Genomic DNA, 22,613 nt, shown 5'->3' with positions numbered 1-22,613 from the left:
CATTAAATAAAGAAAATAAATTTTAAAATGTACCCAACTCTCCCATATCTTCATAGAAAGAAACAAGATCCTCCACAAATGCAGTTTAACATGAGTTAGGGAAGAAACCACAAGAGATGAGGAGATACACAGAGTGAGCAGGAGACAGAATTAAACAATTCCTGTATCATCTCACTTTCTCAGCTAAAATCCCTTCATTTTGGGAAAGCCTTTTATCTTCTCTATGCTTCAGATTAACTGGTCGTGAATTGGAAATCATTTATCAATCATTTAGCAAAATAGAGATAATAGCACAACTAGTTCTTGATTATCTAAACATGTATTATCCAGTAAGAAACTCTCTCTTTAGAGAATTCTCTTCACCATACTCCTGAGCTGCTTCCCCTTACTATAGTCTAATGAATGCAAATTAATTTTTTAAAATTTTAATAGTTTGTATTTACCAGATATATGCATGGGTAATTTTACAACATTGACAATTGACAAACCTTTTATTCTAATTTTTCCCCTCCTTCCCCAGATGGCAGGTTGGCTAATACATGTTAAATATGTTAAAGTATAAATTACATACAATATATGTATACATGTCCAAACAATTGTTTTGCTGAACAAAAAGAATCGGACTTTGAAATAGTGTACAATTAGCCTGTGAAGGAAATAAAAAATGCAGGCGGACAAAAATAGAGGGATTGGGAATTCTATGTAGTGGTTCATAGTCGTCTCCCAGAGTTCTTTCGCTGGGTGTAGCTGGTTCAGTTCATTACTGCTCTACTGGAACTGATTTGGTTCATCTCATTGTTGGAGAGGGCCACGTCCATCAGAATTGATCATTATATAGTATTGTTGTTGAGATATATAATGACCTCCTGGTCCTGTTCATTTCACTCAGTATCAGTTCCTGTAAGTATCTCTCCAAGCCTTTCTGAAATCATCCTGTTGGTCATTTCTTACAGAACAATAATATTCCATAATATTCATATGCCACAATTTATTCAGCCAATCTCCAATTGATGGGCATCCACATAATTTCCAGTTTCTGGCCACCACAAAGAGGGCTAATGTAAATTCATTTTAAAAATTAACCTAAGTAAAACATAGTAAGGCAAGCTAATTTCAGTGGGGGTAGATGGGATAAAATCCTGAAATCCAAAGTGATATATAAATATTACTAAATAATATTAAATAGTTTACTGGATGCAGCCGTCTCTCTTCCCTACAAGTATAATAGAAAATTCGTCTTCATCAAGCATTTCAGATCATCTAGAAAAAGATAGTAATGCTAGCTCACAACATGTAAAAAGTCTATTACTTCCATCTCCTGCCTATCTGGATAAACAAGCGTGGCACCTTCCATTCAGTAAGTCATCCTGTAAAACCAATTCCACATTCCCTTCCACCCAATATCTCATTCCCATCCCTCAACCTTCCCACCCCAAAGTTTCTACCTAACTCCATCCAGTCCCTCTACTGTGCCCTCTGGAATGCCCTTCCATAAGCAACCTTCATCTTAAATCCTTTCTTCTTCTTCTCCTTCCATCTACAAGCTCTTATTGAAACCTTCATGCCCCGCCTCCAGGATACAGCCTACCTGGCCACCCTTTCCATTATTAGCTACACCTTTATTCATTGTCAGGTTGAGGAGGATGACTTTGGAATACCCCTTATTCCCATCACCATTTCCAGATACTCCCCCCTCCTCCATCACTCAGTATTGTGTCTTCCTTTGAGGTTCATTTATTCATATCTACCAGCCAATCAAAATCTTGGCAGCCGTTGCCTACGGGCCCTGTCCTTCCTCAGTGAGTTTGATACCTGACTCTGTTTTTCTCTCCTGCCCTCATACTATGGACTTCAACATACATATTGTCCTTCAAATTTCCTAACCAGTTCCTCAGACTACTTAGCATCCATGAGCCACTCATCCTCCCAACTTCAGCCACATACAATGACAGTCATAACCCTTGAGCATGCTGTCAATCTGTTAATTAACAAACATTGATTAAGCTCTTGTTGTGTGCCAGACATTGGGCTAAGTCCTGGGTATGCAAAGAGAAGCAAAAGACAGTTCCTGCCCTCAAGAAGTTTACAAACAGATGGGAAATTAGGTACATCAGGTATATCCCATAGAGATGGACTTCTATGCTTAAGAATTCTGCAATTGCCTCGTTTGACCACGAGTTGTTGGCCTTCCATCTCTCCCTCAGTCTTCCTATTCAAAACCTTACTTTCAGCCTATACTGTGACCCCCAATCACTCCATCCCTCTGTTCTTTTCAAGCCATCTTCCCTCCATTAGCTATTCTCTCCTCTTCTCCTCTACTTGAGCTCTTGGTGAACTACTTCAGCCCTACACTGTCCCCTCTCGATACTAGCCTTCCCTCTGTTAATTACTGCCTAATTATCCTGCATAGAGTTTTCTTTGTATATCTTTATTGATTTATTGATTGATATATATTATTATTGAGTGATGTATGGATGTTGACACGAGATTTTCTGCCTTTAAAAAATTAAATTCCCCCTAAATATATTTACAAATCTGGTATATGATTTTCTTTCCTTCTAAAAATACCAGGGAGAAGATGGCAAGAAGGATCAGCCAAAGGAAAGAACTACAGAATGTTTACTCTATGAGCTGAAGGAGACCCAGAAGCGCCTGCACGATGCATTGAAAAATGGCACTGAACAGGAAGAAGTTCTTCAGGAGCTTCGCCACAAGCTCATTTGCAGCAATCTTAAAGTAAATGGGCAGGGAGACTGTGTTTCTACTAAAGCAACTTTTACAAAAGAGAAAAAAATTTGTCAGGGGGAAAAAAGGGAAATTGAGGGTAGACTACTTCACCCAACGATCCTCAAACACTGTATTGTAATGGCACGTTTCCATTTGCTCTGGTCCACACTCTTGTGCTCAGACCCAGCACGTCTGGCCTGTTTCCCTCTCTGATCCGAAATGTCGAGCTCTTGTACCACTTAGGTTGGTATATGTCGCTGCTACTCATACCTACCATAAACCTTTCCTTTACCCTCTAGGCCGTAGGCAACTATATCATGTGGCCTCAAAAAAATTTATACAGTATTTTATAATTTACAAAGTACTTTATACATATTATCTCTTTTGATTCTCTAAACAACCCTTTGAGGTAGATATTGTGGCTGTTATTACCTACTAGAAATCAAAGGAGAATTAAAGAACTTGCCCACTGTCACTCAGCTGGCAGAGACAGAGCAAAGACTCAGCCCCAGGTCTTCTGATTCCCAACCCACCCTTTGCACAATACCATTTAGTACTTTGATTATGTTCTATACCTGAGCTGTGTCCATTTTCAGATATTGGATCATGAAGAGACTCTGATAAAATTAGAAGTGGACTTTGCTACCTATAGAATGTCCCACAGACAACTTTTCTGCCCTCCAGATGAGTCAGAGGATATCAAACAGGTGGGACGTCCTCGTTGGAAAATTTCCACCCTATTTGAAACTGAGGATTAAAAGTCAGGAATTAGAATGTGGAAGAAATAGAGAGTCACACACATCTATGTAAATATATGTATATGTATATATACACACACCTTTGCCTAAATCCTATAGCACTCAGCACTTAAGTCTCAGTTGGGATTAGGCCAGAGAGTGGAGAGATGGATCAATGCAAATCCATCCCCAGGATTGGGAAAACAGCTCACAATCCCAAAAGAAAGCATTGCTGTATATTATTATCCCTCCGCCTTAGGGCATCAGATCCCTTCTTTGCCTTTCCATGTGACACAATAGTATTTAGTTGGCTGCTCTTTGAAGCTAAGGCTAAGAGAGAGAAAGGAAAAATTTGTTTTATAATTAGTGGTAAGGTGGCAAGGTGGTTCTCCAAAACAAAGTGTGTACCCCACCCTTTTAAGATTAATCTGCACTATTAACACTTTTTATCACTTTCTTCAAAATAGACAATCAACAAAACAAATCAAGCTCTAATTTACAGTGTTTACCCATTTACAAGGTGTAAATGCTCACACCAACAATTTTACAGCAAGCTCTCACAAGCGGTATGAGATATATTCCAGCACATCCCTGGTTGTATCCCCCCTCCAGGGGATGGGTGAGATTTTTCTCTTGCAGGTGGTCTGTAAGCCAGAAGTCAAGTGCCTCCTTTTTCTAGACCCATGTCAGAAAGAGTGTCTTAACCTTGGGAAAACCACCCATTGACCTACAGTTATACTGTGTCTAGATCTTGGCACATCTTGAAGAGCAGTGTGAATACCAATGCCTCCGGGTAGAAGAGCACCAGTACCTTCTGAGGGACATGAAGAAAGAACTGGAAAGAGTGTCAGAACAGAAGAAGAAGATCACGAAGGGTAAACCTGGGGTGGGGGGGAGCGGAAAGCTTCGGAGCGAGGGGCAGGGAGACGGATGGTGTGAATGGTGCGTCATGGGCCGTCTTGTCCTGTCCTGTTGTAGACCTCATGAAGCTGGAGTTAGACATGCACAACCTTTTGCAAGAGACAGCCACCCAAACAGAGCGTAAGAATGGAGAAATGAAGGACCTAAAGGAACACATAAAGAATCTGGAGGGCCAACTGAAGGAGTCCCAGACTCTCTGTTTAGAGAAGGAAAAGGTAAGGCAAAAAGCACTGAGACCCCGCAGGGGGAAAAATCAAGAGGAGATACAAGAGAGGAAAGGGACGGAGAGTCAGAGGATTTCTTTAAATGCTCATCATTAACATAGATGGAAAATATGCTGTAATCAGGGTCTTGTCAGAGAGCAGAGGATGGCCAATGGGAACGTAAATTCATTGAGGCTCTGATGTTCCTAGTACCTTCTCTAAGAACCATATATTTTTTTCTTCTTTATCCATTATCTAAATCTTTATTCTCTATTTGTGGGTTTCTGCACTAGAATGTAAGCTCCTGCAGATGGGAATCTGCAGGAGCTTACATTCTAGTGCAGAAACCCACAAATAGAGAATAAAGATTTAGATAGTAGCTGGCACACTGTAGTGTGCTTAATAACTGGTTGTTGATTGATGGATACATAGTAGAGTCTTTAATGAATATTTTAATCTTAAGAGACAGAGACAGAGAGAGAGACAGAGAGACAGAGAGAGACAGAGAGAGAGAGAGAGAGAGAGAGAGAGAGAGAGAGAGAGAGAGACAGAGAGAGAGAGACAGAGACAGAGAGAGACAGAAAGAGACAGAGAGAGAGAGAGAGAGAGAGAGAGAAGAAGAGGAGGAGGAGGAGGAGGAGGAGAGGAGAGGAGAGGAAGAGAGAAGAGAAAGAAAGAGAGAGAGAGAAGAGGAGGAGGAGGAGGAGAGGAGAGGAAGAGAGAGAGAAGAGAAAGAGAGAGAGAGAGAGAGAGAGAGAGAGAGAGAGAGAGAGAGAGAGAGATTCTTCTTCCACCATAAAAAGCAAGATAAGAAAACTACCAAAAAACACTACTAGTTAGGGATATACCATATCATTCTTTTGTTTTTGTTTTTGTTGTGCCAATTGGGGTAAAGTGATTTGCTTTATGGGGTCACACAGTTACGAAGTATTAAGTGGCTTTTAATTCAGGTCCTCCTGATGTCAGGGCTGGTGCTCTATCCACAGCACCATCTAGCTGCCCCCATATCATTCTTTAAAGATATTTCAGCAGGAAAAAAAAGCTTTGTTTTTTAAGACATCTTGGTGTTCACCATAATATTTCTATGATTAACATCATTAAGGATTTTGACTGATCTTTTAAATTATATACAGATACAAACCACACAAAGTGAAAAGATTCAACATTCTTGCTCAATATAAATGTGTTTTCGTATTTAACTCAACAGACATTTTTGAGTGCATATTGTGTGCAAGGCCCACCCCAATTACAATGCTGCTTCTTTGGTCTACTCAGGTCATTCAGGAGAAAGATGAAGACCTATGTCAAAAAAAGCAGGAAATAATTGAAATGCAAAATAATCTTGAAGAAAAGGACTCAGATTTAGAGAAGCAAAAGGCCAAAGTGGATGAGGCAGAAGATGCCCTCCAGGTGTTGAAGGAAAAAGAGGAAAAATGTGAGACTCAGAATGCTGCCCTGGATGCTAAGATCCAGCAGCTGCAGTGTAACCTGAATGAGACCCACCAAGGACAGCTGATAATGGGTGAGTGACTTACAGAACAAGCAAGACTTGTAGGACAGTAAGCAACTCTCCCAATAAAACACTAACTCACATTTTTTATAAAGCTTTCATGTTTACAAAGGACTGTCCTTACTATAGTACATGAGATAGGCCGCCCATACAGCATCCCCATTTAACATATAGAGAACTCAGACCAAGAGAGGCTCCATGATTCATCCAAGTTTCCTAGCATTCTCTTCTCTTCCCTTAGAGTCTTAATTCCATTCTCATCCATTCAACCTTTGCTTATCTCTCACTCTCTGTGATCTTCACTTTATGGAGATTAAGACTGACCATCCTGAGTGTCAAGAGCCCCCCTACTTCACCTCAACATATCACTATCTTCATTCCCATTTTCCCAGTATTGCAGGAAAAGCTTCGATCTTCTACTCTAAAACTCTCTTCCTGTCTACTCTGATGTCATTCCTTTCCACTGCCTCAGTCCAATGATCACATTCAACAATTATTTTTCCCACTGTTTAAACAGCAATGCAGTTTAGAATCTAATTGTATTTCACCCCTCTTCAAAAAAAATAAATGAACAGCCCTTTCTGAGTTTTTCATTTCTGACATTTCTCCCAGGCCAGAAACGTTGAAACCATTTCTTGAAATAGTTCTCTTTCTTGTCCTGTTGGCTACTAAGTCCCATTTTTTCCCTTCACCATCTCTTTCAAATTAATTATTGTTGTTGTTCCATTGATGAGGTCTTAATTGAGGTACCTAAATGAAATTGGGCTTAATTGAGGTCTAGTGGCAGGTTTGGGGTACAGGGAGTCAAAATAGAGCTCCCCTGCAACCCCTTTGGATTCGGCACAAGGAAGAAGATTAAATGAGGTCTAGTTGCGGCGCAAGAGTTCCCTGTAAAGGAATTTACAGACCCGAAAACCTAGATTGATAAAAGAGATTTATTGTGGGGTTTTGAAGTAAAGTCTAGTTAGTAAAGTTGAAGGTAGAGATAAAAGGCACCAGAACCAGGGTTCCAGTGGGCAGAGATCCTTTGACATGCCAGGCATAAGGATGCCATGTTTGGAACCTCTGCAAAGAGAGAGCTCCAGCTTGTCTCTTTTATAATAGGAGACTTTGGCTACAAGTTGAAGGGGGCTTGTAGGTGGAATCCCAGGTTGGCTCCGGGCTGAGTTTCAGGCAGGGTTAGAATTTGAATTGAATTCAATGGGTTTCAGGACTGAGCTAGATAACAAAGATGAAACTGTTTGTGCTTAGGGTGGAGTCCCCTCCCCGAGGCAGAGTCCAAGGAGGTTTTCTCCTTTACGGATTTTTCAGAGTTTTGGGGTTCCCTCATCACAATTCAGTTTTGTCTGACTCTGCATGACTCCATTTGGGTGTTTTCTTGACAAAGAATTGGAGTAGTTTGCCTTTTCCTTCTCCAGCTCATTTTACAGATGAGGAAACTGAGACAAGCTGGGTTGGGTAACTTGCCCAAGGTCACACAGCTAGGAAGTGCCTGAGGTTGGATCTGAACTCTTGAAGATGAACCTTCCTGCTTCCAAGCCCAGTGCTCTATCCACTGTTCTGTTCTTCCTGTCACTGCTTTAGCCATCTGACCCATTCACTATGGTAGACTGCCTTTCTACCTCCAGTCTCCCAGCACATAGACCCTTCTAAAGCATGTTTAAGAAACAAGATTGGTTCCCTATTTCCTTATGCATAGAATCCACAGTCCTCTGGACCACTTCCAGGGTCTTCCATGATTCACTTCATCCTATCCACTTTCATTTCCCAAGACTTCCCATCAAACACTTCACTTCCATTCAGACTGATTTGACACTGCCTCTTAACATAATATTCATTACCACTTCATGCTTCCGCTATTATCTCCCAACATACACATACTCCTCCAGTCCTGGCCATATTTTTAAAATACATCGATGAATTAATAGTCTTGACACATCAGAGACCTCCCTTTACAAAATATATTTCGTGGGGAAGGAAGGGTTGATTACAGGAAGAAGGAATGGTTCCAGAAACTTTGGTTGTATGGCACAAACTTTGACTACTGAACTTGACCCAAATTCTGTTGTCCCTCTCTGTTGGCTGTTCACATTGTTGCAGCACTGTCTATAATGTTCTTTTATCTCTGCTTTCTTCATTCAGCATCAGTTCATAGAAATATTCCCATTTTTTCTGTAAATTCTTCATATTTGTCTGTATTTTGGCAAAGAAAAATTCTGTTCCACTCATATGCTTTAATTTGCTTTAGCTGGGCACCAATCATTAGGCACCTGGTGATTTCCAGTTTTTTGTTTTTGCAAATAATGCTGCCATTTATGTTTTTATACATATAGGTCCTTCCTTCAATCTTATCACTCCCCTCGTTGGGCTACAGTTCTAATAATGAGATCTCTGGATGAAAGGGTACAAATAAATTGAGAAATTTTTCTCACATGATTCATAATCAATTTCCAGAATAGAATGAGCACTCCACTAGCAGTGAGTTAGGATAACTGTCATCCCATAATCCCTCCTACATTTTTCCTATCTTTTGCATCTCTGCTAGTTTGATGGATAGCTGGGTAGTTTTTGTTTGCATTTCTCCGATTATTGGCCAGTTGAAACGGATATTTTTCAGGTTGCTATTAATAGTGTGTATTTCATCTTTTGAGGACTGTTTATGTCCTTCACCTATATTTATTAGGGAATTCAAATAGTCATTGATAATTTGTGCTTCTTTAAACTCTTCATTTTTTAACCACTTATCTATTAGGATATTATCCATCTCTATCTTCTCTGCACAAAAGGAAGTTATAACATCTTCTCTAACTCTCCCAACTCTACTTTAAACTCCTATTGCACTTATTAAATGATCCCCCAGGTTAGTGTTTAAAGCCTGTCTGTCCAATGATAGTGTTAAGTCTGTGAGGGCAGGGTCTATGTTTTTTTTTGTTGTTTTTTTTTCATTTTCTCTTCCTCCTCAACACAGCTTCTCCCCACCTGCTCAGCACCTAGCCCAGGGTTAATAACACAGGGTGTTGATGATAGCACCCTTTCAACCAATTTGAATCAGATATGGGCAATCCATACTTCATAATCTCAAGCTACATTAAGAATAAGGGATGGGATGGTCCTCTGATTACATCTAAAGTACTGTGTTCAGCTGTCTGGGAAGCACATTTTAGGAAACTGGATGACCAAGATGATGTGAGAATTAGAGACCTTTCCATAATAGAGGACTGGTTGAAGGAACTAGGGATATTTAGCCTGAAGAAGAGAAGATTCAAGAGGACATGATCATTGTCTTCAAGTATCTGAAAAGCTGTCACGTGGAAAGAGAATTAGACTTCAATTATGTTATGTTTACTTGTGTCTGTGTTTTTCCTAGTAGAATGTAAGCTCCTTGAGGGCAGGAACTGTTTTCTTTTCTGCCTCTATATCCACAGTATCTTACAAATACAAGGTGCCTCAGCCAAACAGCCATTCCCTGAATTTGATCCTCCCTCTCCAGCTTCTATGTGCTCGCTCACACAAGCCAATCTCCTTCCCTGGAATGCACTTCCACCTCCTCTCTACATCTCAGAATCTTTATCTTCAAGACTCAACTCTGAAACCTGCCCTGATTCCCCTCAGTCTTCCCCTTTCCCCTTTCCTTGTACTATACTTATTTGTATAGACTGTAAGCTCCTTGAGAGCAGGAACTCTTAATTTTTTCCTTTTGTATCTCCAATGCCTTGCACATAGTAGGGCAGCTTAATAAATAAATTTTGAATTGAATTTAATTGAGTTGAATTGACTTGTCCCACTTGGTCCCAGAGGATAGAACTAGGATGAATGGGTGGAAAGTACAAGAAAGGCAGATTTCCTTTCAACAGAAGAAAAACTTCCTACCAATGCCTTTTTGGACATTGTCTCTTTTCCTTTTTTGTGAAATGATCTATTCTAGGAATTAGTGAGTTCCCCTTCGATAGATGTTGGTAAGCCGAGGTGAAATGACCCCAGAGGTAAGATGATCAGGGATTTCTGCTCATCCATGGATTGAACTAGATGGACTCTGAGGTTCCTTCAAATTTTGCAATTCTATTATTCTGTGATTCCTTTTTCTCACTGAGACTAAAAGTGATTCTTTTACTGTTTTCCTATAGCTCAGCAACTGACATGCGTTGAAAAGAAGGCATCCATGCTAAAGGATAACCTAGACCTTTCCCAGCAGAAGCTGGAAGATCAGATAGATGAGAACATGGAAAAGAATGCGCTTATCAAAAAGCTATCCTGTGAGCTCAAAAGACAACAGGAAGATAAATCCACTGTAGTGAATCTCCTGGAGGCAGAAAGGTACTAGAACAGTTACTAAGGACAGGGAGCTCAATATCTCCCGACATTAAAAAAGGGAGCACTTCAGACATTGATAGCTGCCTACATGGACTTACTCACTAGAACATTCCCAAAATTTCTAATTCTAAGGCTAACCAATTGTTTGTGAAGCCAGGTTTCAGCTCACTCCTCTTGCTCCTCATTCCCCCATAATAGTTGACACACTCAGTGCCTACTCTGCTGGGGACAGTCATTTCTTTTTTAGAAGAAATATACTCTTTAACTAACTTGGAACTACAGCTCTGTGTGAGCCTAGGGTAGGTGCCAAAGCCTTCCAATTAGTCACCTAATAGCTATTGTACATTTTTCCTCCATTTTGTTTTTTGTGTTTCATTTTTATTTACAGCTTTTGTTTTTAGCTTAACTCCCAGATATGTCCCTCTTCTTTTACTTCTCCCCATAAAATTATTCCTTATGACAAAGAAAAAAGAAAGACATAAAGAGTTCAGCAAAACTAACCAATGTATCAATCAAGTAGTCTAATAGCATATGCATTATTCTATACCCAGAGTCATCCTAAATGCAAAGAAGGGAAAGACTTTTTGAAAGTGAAGCTTAATTATTATAATGTTATATTATGATATAAATATATTATATTATAATTTCAGCATTCAATTTCCAGATTTTTTATTCTTTCTATTTACATTAGTGTAATCATGTGTGTTACTTCCCCGACTGCAACAGTTCACATAATTCTTCCCATTCTTCTTTATATCCTTCATATTCATTATTTCTTATGGAGTGGTAATAATCAACTACATTTATGTTAGCCAAATAATAAGCATTTATTAAGCATCTATTTGTACCAGGAATTTTTCTAAGTGTTTGTTGTTCAAATATGGAAAGGCAAATGATTATCTCTTACTTTCAAGGGATTCACAGTTTAATGTATAACCATCTTTTTAGTTATGAATGAACAATTTTGCAATGTGTAACATTCTTCTAGAAAGAATACTGAAATGCTGATGTCAGAGCTCGAAATATGCAACAAGAAATACCATGATGCAGAAAAGAAGAATATTGAACTTCAGAAAACAACATGTGATATAAAACTACAGCTGAGTGAAAACCAAGACCAGACAGAGGAACTTAAAGACCAGGTTTGAGGGAAAGGCAGGAAGTCCACCTTTGACTTTCTTTTCTCTAAACATAAACATGCACCTTTATATAGGAAGGTGAAGTCACTGTGAAGTATTTAGTGATAGATCATGCTGAACAATCTCTACAACTCCTCTAATAGCATTCACATGTAAGTTAGCTGGCCAAAGTTAAGTATCTATGGCCATAGAACAGTGTTTTCACTGTTTGCTAAGCTGACAAGGGGTTGCGGCCTCTTTCTCTAGAATATTTACCCTCAAAGACAAGATACTTAGAAAAGAACAACACCAAAAAGTCATTGTCCAATGAAATTTCATATTAAAAATATTTGTGGGAGATGGGGAGAAGTAGAATCTACAGCTCAAGAACACCAGCCCTCAAGTCAGGAGGACCCGAGTTCAAATCTGGTCTCAGACACTTAAAACACTTTCTAGCCGTGTGACCCTGGGCAAGTCACTTAACCCCAATTGCCTCAACAACAACAAAAAAATCTACAGCTCAAATAAATATGTATGGGGCAGCTAGGTGGCACAGTGGATAGAGCAGCAGCCCTGGAGTCCAGGCTTCAGACACTTGATGTTTACTACTTATGGGACCCTGACCAAGTCATTTAAAAAAAAATCTTTTAAATAGGTATTATGCCCAAAGCAATCAGTGATGGCTAAAAGAAACTGAAGAAATGAAGGAAATTTTTTTCCTGAATATTAATGGAAACTCCATCATGAAGGCTGGTTTACTATAGCAATAACCCAATTACTTCTCATAATTTTAAAGTTATAATTAGAAAGGATGCTGACCCTTTGGTCCCTGACTTTATATCCTCAGCTTGAGGAGGAACATAAGATTAATCGGTGTGTACGAAAACAAGTGAAACAACTAGAGTGTGAGCGAGAGGATTCTCAGGACTTGAAGCTAAAGTGGAAGACCCGAGAAAAGGAGCTAAAGAATAAAATTGAGTCACTCAAGAAGGAAATCGAAGATAATAAGAAATTGGTGAGAAATATTACGCAGGGAACTGAGGTTCTAGACCCAGACAGGGCAGATACACCAGCACATAGATAAGGAGATATCAGAACTAGTACTTCAATATAGCATTTGTAAAAGAGAACTGGGTAAAATATCCCAGGATAGGAGTGGGACTGGAATGGGCCTGTGGGTGTTATTTTAGATAGCATGTGATATCTCAGGCTCGGATCTTTATTCTCCAATGAGGTAATAGGCTCTGGAAAAACTGAATATCCTTGAAGAAGAGAACAGGAACCTTGTGGATCAGCAAAAATGTTTATTACTTCAGAGTGGAACTGAGAGCAAGCTCGAGAATGTTGTGATGAGGAATCTAAGTGAAGAGGTGAGCAGACCCAAAAGACCACAGCAATGGAGAAAAGGGGCAACTTGGCCCAGGCTCCTGCACCCTGTCCCCCCCCCCAATCCTTGCTAGTCTGATAATCTACTCCCCTACGAATTCTCTGACACACAGATACCACCAATCCCACTGAATAACACCAAAAATCCTGTGTCCATCCTGACCCCTCAGCTGGCAGTCAATATGTATATCCCTCAGGTCAAATCTACTTTTGTTTTCATATCTCAGCTCCCAGTCCAAGCCCCTTTTTCCAGAATATTTACCCCAAAGAGAAGCTGTTTGACTTCTGCTTCCTTGTGCATAGAAACAGACAGAGATAAATATGAATTGTGCAAATATTTAGACCCTGACACCCTCACTGGCTCCTGCTTTTTCCCATCTTCTCTTTTAGACTGAAGGGGTAGGCTGATTTGGCTGCTTGCCTCTGAATATGAAATCTAAAGAGAAAATGAGTAGGAATGGAGAACAGAAGGTTGTTTTCTCCTATTGTGTGAGTGAGGAAAAGATGTGAAAAACAGCCAAGAATGCCAAAATTTCCAGCCAAACCAATTCTAGTTTTCTTCTCAAGAGACGAGTTTGTGGAAGAGGTCAAAGATAGGAGGATAAGGAAAAAAGGAATAAGAGCTCACAGGAAGTGTGGGATGATGGATGGGGTCAGGTGGTACTTACAGAATCACTCTCTCAAGCTCTGGGCTTCCTTTTTCAATGAGGAATAGAAGGAAAGGCTAGCTTAGAGGATGAAAAGCAAGATCGGCTCTAGCAGACCGCATTCCAACTAGAATTAGTTACAAGCTTAGACTACTGAAGAACTGGCCAGAATACCCAGAGCACTCCAAACTTTGCTCATTCTGAAATCCACCCTTATCTGTCTTCTGCTACACAAAGAACAACCCAAGGAAAAACCTAAAATCTCAAACCTAGCTCATTTGTAGGTTGACTGTTAAGAAGTTAATCTTACATATCTTCTACTAAAACTAGCTTTCACTTTCATGTCACACTCACTGATCCAAAGGTCACCTAGGATTCCTAAATCATGGATTTTTGACACTTTTTTCCACCTCCTAATTTAAGTCAGTGGATTGGATGGTTGGTTGTTTTAGAGACAAAAACAAAAGGAAAAATGGGCGGAAGGACAGGATAGGAGATAACTTACTTTCATTCCTATTAAATGAGGAAGCAAGATAAAAAATCAAGATAGTTTTCTAAAACTCATGCTAATGTTCTTTGCAAACTTTTGTAAAAGTGGTCAAGGAAATAGATGAGAACAGATCAAGAACTCACAGGATGATATGTAGAACTGTGGCTCAGGGTGATAGGGGTGAGTATCTTAGGTGGTAGGTAATTCCTGATACCTGGGGTTTGTTTACTAGTATGATGAAAAATGGAAAGAGCCTTGGGAAGAGGATGACAGTTGCAGGAAAAAATCTCAATACCATCCTTTACCAATGGAGTCACCTCCAAGAAAGCTCAGTGTTGCTGAGAAGATGTATGCACAAGAGGTAAGCAGCCCCAAGAGCAGCAGAATGGTGGGAAAGGGGAATAGCTTTGAATGGTCTTTTGGTGATCCATCCACCCATTGTCTCAAAGGCATCACTATCCAGTAGATAATTAATGCCTAAAAGTCTTGTGATCCAACTGAAACCTAGGATTCGGGTCAGCATGAAATCCAACCCAATCTCCTACAAAGGCCAGGTTTCACTTCCATGTCACATTAATTTAGGGAAAAGTAGCTTCTTTCTTTTTAAAAAATATAAATTTACAATTCCAATTCATCAATGATGAACAGAACCATCTACACCCAGCAAAAGAACACTGGGAAATGAGTGTGGACTACAACATAACATTTCCACTCCTTCTGTTTTTGTCCACTTGCATTTTTGTTTTTCTTCTCAGGTTATTTGCACCTTGTTTCTAAATCCAATTTTTCTTGTGTAGCAAAATAACTATATAAATGCATATACATATATTGGATTTAACAAATACTTTAACATATTTAACATGTATGGAACTATCTGCCACCTAGGAGAGCGGGGAAGGAAAAGTTGGAACAGAAGTTTTAGCAAGGGTCAATCTTGAAAAATTACCCACGCATATGTTTTGTCAATAAAAAGCTACAACAATAATAATAATAATATAGATAGATAGATAGATAGATAGATAGATAGATAGATAGATAGATGGATAGATAGATAGATTTAATAGGAGGCCCAAGCCAGCTGAACTTTGGCAGCATATTTTCCTACTTCCTATTTGAGCTTGTCTAACTGGTTGGTTGGTTCAAAGTTTTAGAAATGGAAACCAAAGGAAAAAAGGGTGGAAGTGGAGGGCAGGAAAAGACCTACTTTCATTCTATTATTTGAGGGAGGAAGTAAGAAAAAAATAAAATCAAGATAGTTTTCCAAACAAACTCACTCTAATGTTCTTTGAAAGCTTTTGTAGAAGAAAAGAAATAGACCAAGAGATCACAGGATGATATGTAGAACTGTGGCTCACAGTGATAGGGGTGAATATTTAAAGTAGCAGGTAATTCCTGATACCGGGGTTTTGTTTTTTAATGACTAGTATGATGAAAAATGGCAAGAGCCTTGGGAAGAGGATGATAGTTCCAGGATAAAATCCCAAATCTATCCTTTACAAACGGAGTCACCTCCAAGAAAGCTCAGTGTTGCTGAGAAGATGTATGCACAAGAGGTAAGCAGACCTGAGAGCAACAGAATGGTGGGAAAGGGGAATAGCTTTGAATGGTCATTTGGTGATCCATCCACCTACCCATTGTCACAGAAGCACCACTATCCAGTAGACAACTAATGGCTAAAAGTCCTTTGATCCAACTGAAACCTAGGATTCCTGGTCAGCATGAAACCCTACCCAATCTCCTACAAAGGCTAGGTTTCATTTTCATGTCACATTCATTAAGGAAAAAGTACTTCTTTCTCTTTTAAAAATATAGATTTACAATTCCAATTCATCAGTGATGACCAGAATCAGCTACACTGAGCAAAAGAACTGGGAAATGAGTGTAGACCACAACATAACATTTCTGCTCTTTCTGTTTTTGTTCACTTGCAATTTTGTTTTTCTTCTCAGGTTATTTTTACCTTCTTTCTAAATCTGATTTTTCTTATGTAGCAAGACAACTGTATAAAAATGTATACATATATTGGATTTAACATATACTTTAGCTTATTTAACATGTGTAGGACTACCTGGCACCTAGGGGAGGAAGGGAAGCAAAGGAGCGGAAAAGTTGAAACAGAAGTTTTTGCAAGGGTCAGTGTTGAAAAATTACCCATGCATAGGTTTTGTCAATAAAAAGCTACAATAATAATAATATAGATGGATGGATGGATAATACTTAATAGCAGCTCCAAGCCAGCTGAACTTTGGCAGCATATTTTCCTACTTCCTATTTGACCTTGTCCAACTGGTTGGTTGGTTGGTTGGATGTTTTAGAGATGGAAACCAAAGGAAAAAAGGGTGGAAGTGGGGACAGGAAATGACTGACTTTTATTCTATTATTTGAGGGAGGAAGTAAGAAAAAAATAAAATCAAGATAGTTTTCCAAACTCACTCCAATGTTCATTACAAGATTTTGTAGAAGCGGTCAAAGAAATACATGAGAACAGACCAAGAGGTCACTCACATGATGTAGAACTGTGGCTAAGGGTGATAGGGGTGAGTATCTTAGGTGGCAGGTAATTCCTGACAACATGGGTTTTATTTTTTAATGACTAGTATGATGACGGAGGGAAAGAGCCTTGGGAAGAGGCCCAGAGTTCCAAGATAAAATCCAAATACCATCCTTTACAAAGGGAGTCACCTCCAAAAAAGCTCAGTGTTGCTGAGAAGAGCTATCCAGAAGAGGTAAGCAGACCCAAGAGCAGCAGAATGGTGGGAAAGGGGAATACCTCTTAATGGTCATTTGGATCCATCCACCCACCCATAGTCACAGAGGCATCACTACCCAGTAGACAACTAATGCCTAAAAATCCTGTGACTCAACTGAAACCTAGATTCCTGGTCAACATGAAACCCTATCCAATCTCCTACAAAGGACAGGTTTTACTTCCATGTCACATTCATTGAGGAAAAAGTTGCTTTCTCCTCTAAATATATAGATTTAATAAGAAGCCCAAGCCAGCTGAACTTTGGCAGCATATTCTCTTACTTTCTATTTGAGCTTGTCCAACTGGTTGGTTGGTTGGTTGTTTTAGACATGGAAACCAAAGGACAAATCGGTGGAAGTGGAGGACAGGAAATGACCTACTTTCAATCTATTATTTGACAGAGGGAGTAAGAAAAAAATAAAATCAAGACAGTTTTCCAAACTCCGATGTTTTTTGCAAGGTTTTCTAGAAGGGTTGGAGAAATACATGAGAACAGACCGAGAAGTCACAGGATGATAGGTGGAACTGTGGCTCAGGGTGATAGGGGTAAGTATCTTAGGTGCCAGGTAATTAATGACAACTGGGGTTTTATTTTTTAATGACTAGTGTGATGAAAAATGGAAAGAGCCTTGGGAAGAAGATGATAGTCCCAGGAAAAAATCCCAATACCATCCTTTACCAATGGAGTCACCTCCAAGAAAGCTCATTGTTACTGAGAAGATCTATCTGGAAAAGGTAAGCAGACCCAAGAGCAGCAGAATGGTGGGAAAGGGGAATAGCTCTGAATGGTCATTTAGTGATCCATCCACCCACCCATTGTCACAGAGGCACCACTACCCAGTACACAACTAATGCCTAAAAGTCCTGTGACCCAAGTGAAACCTAGGATTCCTGGTCAGCATGAAACCCTACACAATCTCCTACAAAGGCCATGTGACATTCATGGAGGGAAAAGTAGCTTCTTTCTCTTTTAAAAATATAGATTTAAAATTCCAATTGATCAGTGATGACCAGAACGAGCTAGACTCAGCAAAAGAACACTGGGAAATGAGTGTAGCCCACAACATAACATTTCCATTCTTTCTGTTTTTCTTCACTGGCATTTTTGTTTTTCTTCCCAGGTTATTTTTACCTTCTTTCTAAATCTGATTTTTCTTATGTATCAAGACAACTGTATAAATATGTATACATATATTGGATTTAACATATAGATTAGCTTATTTAACATGTATAGGACTACCTGGCACATAGAGGAGGGGGGGAAGGAAAGGAGGGGAAAAGTTGGAACAGAAATTTTTGCAAGAGTAAATATTGAAAAATTACCCATGCATAGGTTTTGTCAATAAAAAGCTACAATAATAATAATATAGATACATGGATGGATAGATGGATGGATAAAATTTAATAGTAGTCCCAAGCAACTGAATATTGGCAGCATATTTTCCAACTTCCTATTTGAGCTCATCCAACTGGTTGGTTGGTTGGATGTTTTAGAGATAGAAACCAAAGGAAAAAAAGGTGGAAGCGGGGGACAGGAAATAACCTACTTTCATTCTATTATTTGAGGGACGAAGTAAGAAAAAAATAAAATCAAGTTTGCCAAACTCACTCCAATTTTTTTGCAAGGGTTTGTAGAAGCAGTCAAAGAAATAGATGAGAACAGACAAAAGTCACAAGATGATATGAAGAACTGTGGCTCAGGGAGAGAGGAGTGAGTATCTTAGGTGGCAGGTAATTCCTAATACCTGTGGTTTTATTTTTTAATGACCAGTATGATGACAGATGGAAAGAGCCTTGGGAAGAGGACAAGAGTTCCAAGAGAAAATCCAAATGCTATCTTTTACAAAGGGAGTCACCTCCAAGAAAGCTCAGTGTTGCTGAGAAGATGTATCCAGAAGAGGTAAGCAGACCCAAGAGCAGCAGAATGGTGGGAAAGGGGAATACCTCTTAATGGTCATTTGGATCCATCCACCCACCCATAGTCACAGAGGCATCACTATCCAGTAGACAACTAATGCCTAAAAATCCTGTGACTCAACTGAAACCTAGGATTCCTGGTCAGCATGAAACCCTATCTAATCTCCTACAAAGGACAGGTTTTACTTCCATGTCACATTCATTGAGGAAAAAGTTGCTTTTTCCTTTAAATATATAGATTTAATAAGAAGCCCAAGCCAGCTGAACTTTGGCAGCATATTCTCTTACTTCCTATTTGAGCTTGTCCAACTGGTTGGTTGGTTGGATGTTTTAGACATGGAAACCAAAGGACAAATCGGTGGAAGTGGAGGATAGGAAATGACCTACTTTCAATCTATTATTTAACAGAGGAAGTAAGAAAAAAATAAAATCAAGACAGTTTTCCAAACTCACTCCGATGTTTTTTGCAAGGTTTTCTAGAAGGGTTGGAGAAATACATGAGAACAGACCAAGAAGTCGCAGGATGATATGTGGAACTGTGGCTCAGGGTGATAGGGGTGAGTATCTTAGGTGCCAGGTAATTAATGATAACTGGGGTTTTGTTTTTTAATGACTAGTATGATGAAAAATGGAAAGAGCCTTGGGAAGAAGATGATAGTCCCAGGAAAAAATCCCAATACCATCCTTTACCAATGGAGTCACCTCCAAGAAAGCTCATTGTTACTGAGGAGATCTATCTGGAAAAGGTAAGCAGACCCAAGAGCAGCAGAATGGTGGGAAAGGGGAATATCTTTGAATGGTCATTTGGTGATCCATCCACCCACCTATTGTCACAGAGGCATCACTACCCAGTACACAACTAATGCCTAAAAATCCTGTGACCCAAGTGAAACCTAGGATTCCTGGTCAGCATGAAACCCTACCCAATCTCCTACAAAGGCCAGGTTTCACTTCCATGTCACATTCATTAAGGGAAAAGTAGCTTCTTTCTTTTTAAAAAATATAAATTTAATCCCAGGCCAGTTGAACTATGGCAGCATATTCTACTAATTCCTATTTGAGTTTGTCCAACTGGTTGGTTGGTTGGATGTTTTGGGGATGAAAACCAAGGGGAAAATGAGTGCAGGTAATGAATAGGAAATGACCTACTTTCATTTTATTATTTGATGGAGGAAGTAAGAAAAAAAAATCATGATAGTTTTCCAAACTTACAGAAATATTCATTGCAAGGTTTTGTAGAAGGGGTCAAAGAAGTGGATAAGAACAAACCAAGAGGTCACAGGATGATTTGTAGAACTGTGGCTCAGGGTGATAGGGGTGAGTATTTAAGGTAGCAGGTAATTCCTGATACCTGGGGTTTTATTTTTAATGACTAGCATGATGAAAAAAGGAAAGAGCCTTGGGAAGAGGATGATAGTTCCAAGAGAAAAATTAAATGCCATCCTTTACAAAGAGAGTCACCTCCAAGAAAGCTCAGTGTTGCTGAGAAGATGTATCCAGAAGAGGTAAGCAGACCCAAGAGCAGCAGAATGCTGGGAAAGGGGAAAAGCTTTGAATGGTCATTTGGTGATCCATCGAACCACTCGTAGTCACAGAGACATCACTATCCAGTAGACAAGTAATGCCTAAAAATCCTGTGATCCAACTGAAACCTAGGATTCCTGGTCAGCATGAAACTCTACCCAATCTCCTACAAAGGACAGGTTTTACTTCCATGTCACATTCATTGAGGAAAAAGTTATTTCTTACTCCTTTAAATATATAGATTTAATAAGAAGCCCAAACCAGCTGAACTTTGGCAGCATATTCTCTTACTTCCTATTTGAGCTTGTCCATCTGGTTGGTTGGTTGGATGTTTTAGAGATGGAAACCAAAGGACAAATCAGTGGAAGTGGAGGATAGGAAATGACTTACTTTCAATCTATTATTTGACAGAGGGAGTAAGAAAAAATAAAATCAAGACAGTTTTCCAAACTCACTCCGATGTTTTTTGTAAGGTTTTGTAGAAGCGTTGGAGAAATACATGAGAACAGACCAAGAAGTCGCAGGATGATATGTGGAACTGTGGCTCAGGGTGATAGGGGTGAGTATCTTAGGTGCCAGGTAATTAATGATAATTGGGGTTTTGTTTTTTAATGACTAGTGTGATGAAAAATGGAAAGAGCCTTGGGAAGAAGATGATAGTCCCAGGAAAAAATCCCAATACCATCCTTTACCAATGGAGTCACCTCCAAGAAAGCTCATTGTTACTGAGGAGATCTATCTGGAAAAGGTAAGCAGACCCAAGAGCAGCAGAATGGTGGGAAAGGGGAATATCTTTGAATGGTCATTTGGTGATACATCCACCCACCCATTGTCATAGAGGCACCACTACCCAGTAGACAACTAATGCCTAAAAGTCCTGTGACCCAAATGAAACCTAGGATTCCTGGTCAGCATGAAACCCTACCCAATCTCCTACAAAGGCCAGGTTTCACTTCCATGTCACATTCATTGAGGGAAAAGTAGCTTCTTTCTCTTTTAAAATTATAGATTTAATCCTAAGCCAGTTGAACTATGGCAGCATATTCTCCTATTTCCTATTTGAGGTTGTCCAACTGGTTGGTTGTTTGGATATTTTAGGGATGAAAATGAAATGGAAAATGAGTGCAAGTAGAGAATAGGAAATTACCTACTTTCATTCTATTATTTGATGAAGTAAGAAAAAAATAAAATCAAATTAGTTTTCCGAACTCACTCTAATGTTCATTGCAGGATTTTGTAGAAGTAATCAAAGAAATGGATAAGAACAAACCAAGAGCTCACAAGATGATTTGTAGAACTGTGGCTCAGGGTGATAGGGGTATCTTAGGTGGCAGGTAATTAATGATAATTGGGGTTTTGTTTTTTAATGACTAGCATGATGAAAAATGGAAAGAGCCTTGGGAACAGGACGATAGTTCCAGGAAAAAATCCCAATACAAATCATTACAAAGAGAGTCACCTCCAAGAAAGCTCAGTGTTCCTGAGATGTATCCAGAAGAGGTAAGCAGACCCAAGACCAGCAGAAACATGAGAAAGGGGAATAGCTTTGAATGATCATTTGGTGATCCATCCGCCCACCCATTGTCATAGAAGCATCATTACCCAGTAGACAACTAATGCCTAAAAATCCCGTGACCCAACTGAAACCTAGGATTCCTGGTCAGCATGAAACCCTATCTAATCTCCTACAAAGGACAGGTTTCACTTCCATGTCACATTCATTGAGGAAAAAGTTGCTTCTTGCTCCTTTAAATATATAGACTTAATAAGAACCCCAAACCAGGTGAATTGTGGCAGCATATTCTCCTACCTCCTATTTGAGCTTGTCCAACTGGCTGGCAGGTTGGATATGTTAGAGATGGAAACCAAAGGAAAAATGTATGGTAATGGAGGATAGGAAATGACCTACTTTCATTCTATTATTTGAGGAAGGATGTAAGAAAAAAAATCAAGACAGTTTTCCAAACAAATTAACTCTAATGTTCTTTGCAAGCTTTTGTAGAAAGGGTCAGAGAAATAGATGAGAACAAACCAAAAGGTCACAGGATGATTTGTAGAACTGTGGCTCAGGGTGATAGGGGTGAGTATTTAAGGTAGCAGGTAATTCCTGATACCTGGGGTTTTGTTTTAATGACTAGTATGATGAAAAATGGAAAGAGCCTTGGGAAGAGGATGACAGTTCCAGGAAAAAATCCCAATACCATCCTTTACCAATGGAGTCACCTCCACGAAAGCTCAGTGTTGCTGAGAAGATGTATCCAGAAGAGGTAAGCAGTCCCAAGAGCAGCAGAATTGTGAGAAAGGGGAATAGCTTTAAATGATCATTTGGTGATCCATCCAACCACCCATTGTCACAGAGGCATCACTATCCAG

The 22,613-nt window shown here is 39.5% G+C and overlaps 1 protein-coding gene and 2 long non-coding RNA genes across 6 annotated transcripts in view; all 3 read left to right on the top strand.

The window, feature by feature from the left end:
• The window catches only part of LOC141554302 (polyamine-modulated factor 1-binding protein 1-like), a 44,524-nt gene extending 30,006 nt beyond the window's left edge, over positions 1-14,518 (top strand). For 2 of the 4 annotated variants that reach the window (XM_074286079.1, XM_074286077.1), the window contains 10 exons: positions 2,572-2,736; positions 3,324-3,434; positions 4,213-4,339; positions 4,443-4,600; positions 5,864-6,110; positions 10,223-10,412; positions 11,398-11,551; positions 12,375-12,542; positions 12,769-12,897; positions 14,283-14,518. In XM_074286079.1, the coding sequence (XP_074142180.1) occupies positions 2,572-2,736; positions 3,324-3,434; positions 4,213-4,339; positions 4,443-4,600; positions 5,864-6,110; positions 10,223-10,412; positions 11,398-11,551; positions 12,375-12,542; positions 12,769-12,897; positions 14,283-14,516 (1,683 nt within the window). In that variant the 3' untranslated portion in view covers positions 14,517-14,518. The remainder of the gene's footprint in view (positions 1-2,571; positions 2,737-3,323; positions 3,435-4,212; positions 4,340-4,442; positions 4,601-5,863; positions 6,111-10,222; positions 10,413-11,397; positions 11,552-12,374; positions 12,543-12,768; positions 12,898-14,282) is intronic. The other 2 variants (XM_074286080.1, XM_074286078.1) reach the window with 1 other exon arrangement.
• An 816-nt stretch (positions 14,519-15,334) lies between these two features.
• On the top strand, positions 15,335-19,549 carry LOC141554309 (uncharacterized). The gene is made up of 5 exons (XR_012485823.1): positions 15,335-15,603; positions 16,648-16,776; positions 17,406-17,534; positions 18,571-18,699; positions 19,334-19,549. It is a non-coding gene; the product is annotated as an uncharacterized LOC141554309 (long non-coding RNA).
• Positions 19,550-20,885: 1,336 nt separating this feature from the next.
• LOC141554310 (uncharacterized) lies at positions 20,886-22,591 on the top strand. Its single transcript, XR_012485824.1, has 3 exons — positions 20,886-20,988; positions 21,615-21,740; positions 22,379-22,591. It is a non-coding gene; the product is annotated as an uncharacterized LOC141554310 (long non-coding RNA).
• Positions 22,592-22,613: the final 22 nt, after the last annotated feature.

The sequence above is a fragment of the Sminthopsis crassicaudata genome, chromosome 2 (assembly GCF_048593235.1).
Source record: "Sminthopsis crassicaudata isolate SCR6 chromosome 2, ASM4859323v1, whole genome shotgun sequence".
NCBI classification, from domain to species: domain Eukaryota; kingdom Metazoa; phylum Chordata; class Mammalia; order Dasyuromorphia; family Dasyuridae; genus Sminthopsis; species Sminthopsis crassicaudata.
This window is presented reverse-complemented; position numbering and strand designations above follow the sequence as displayed.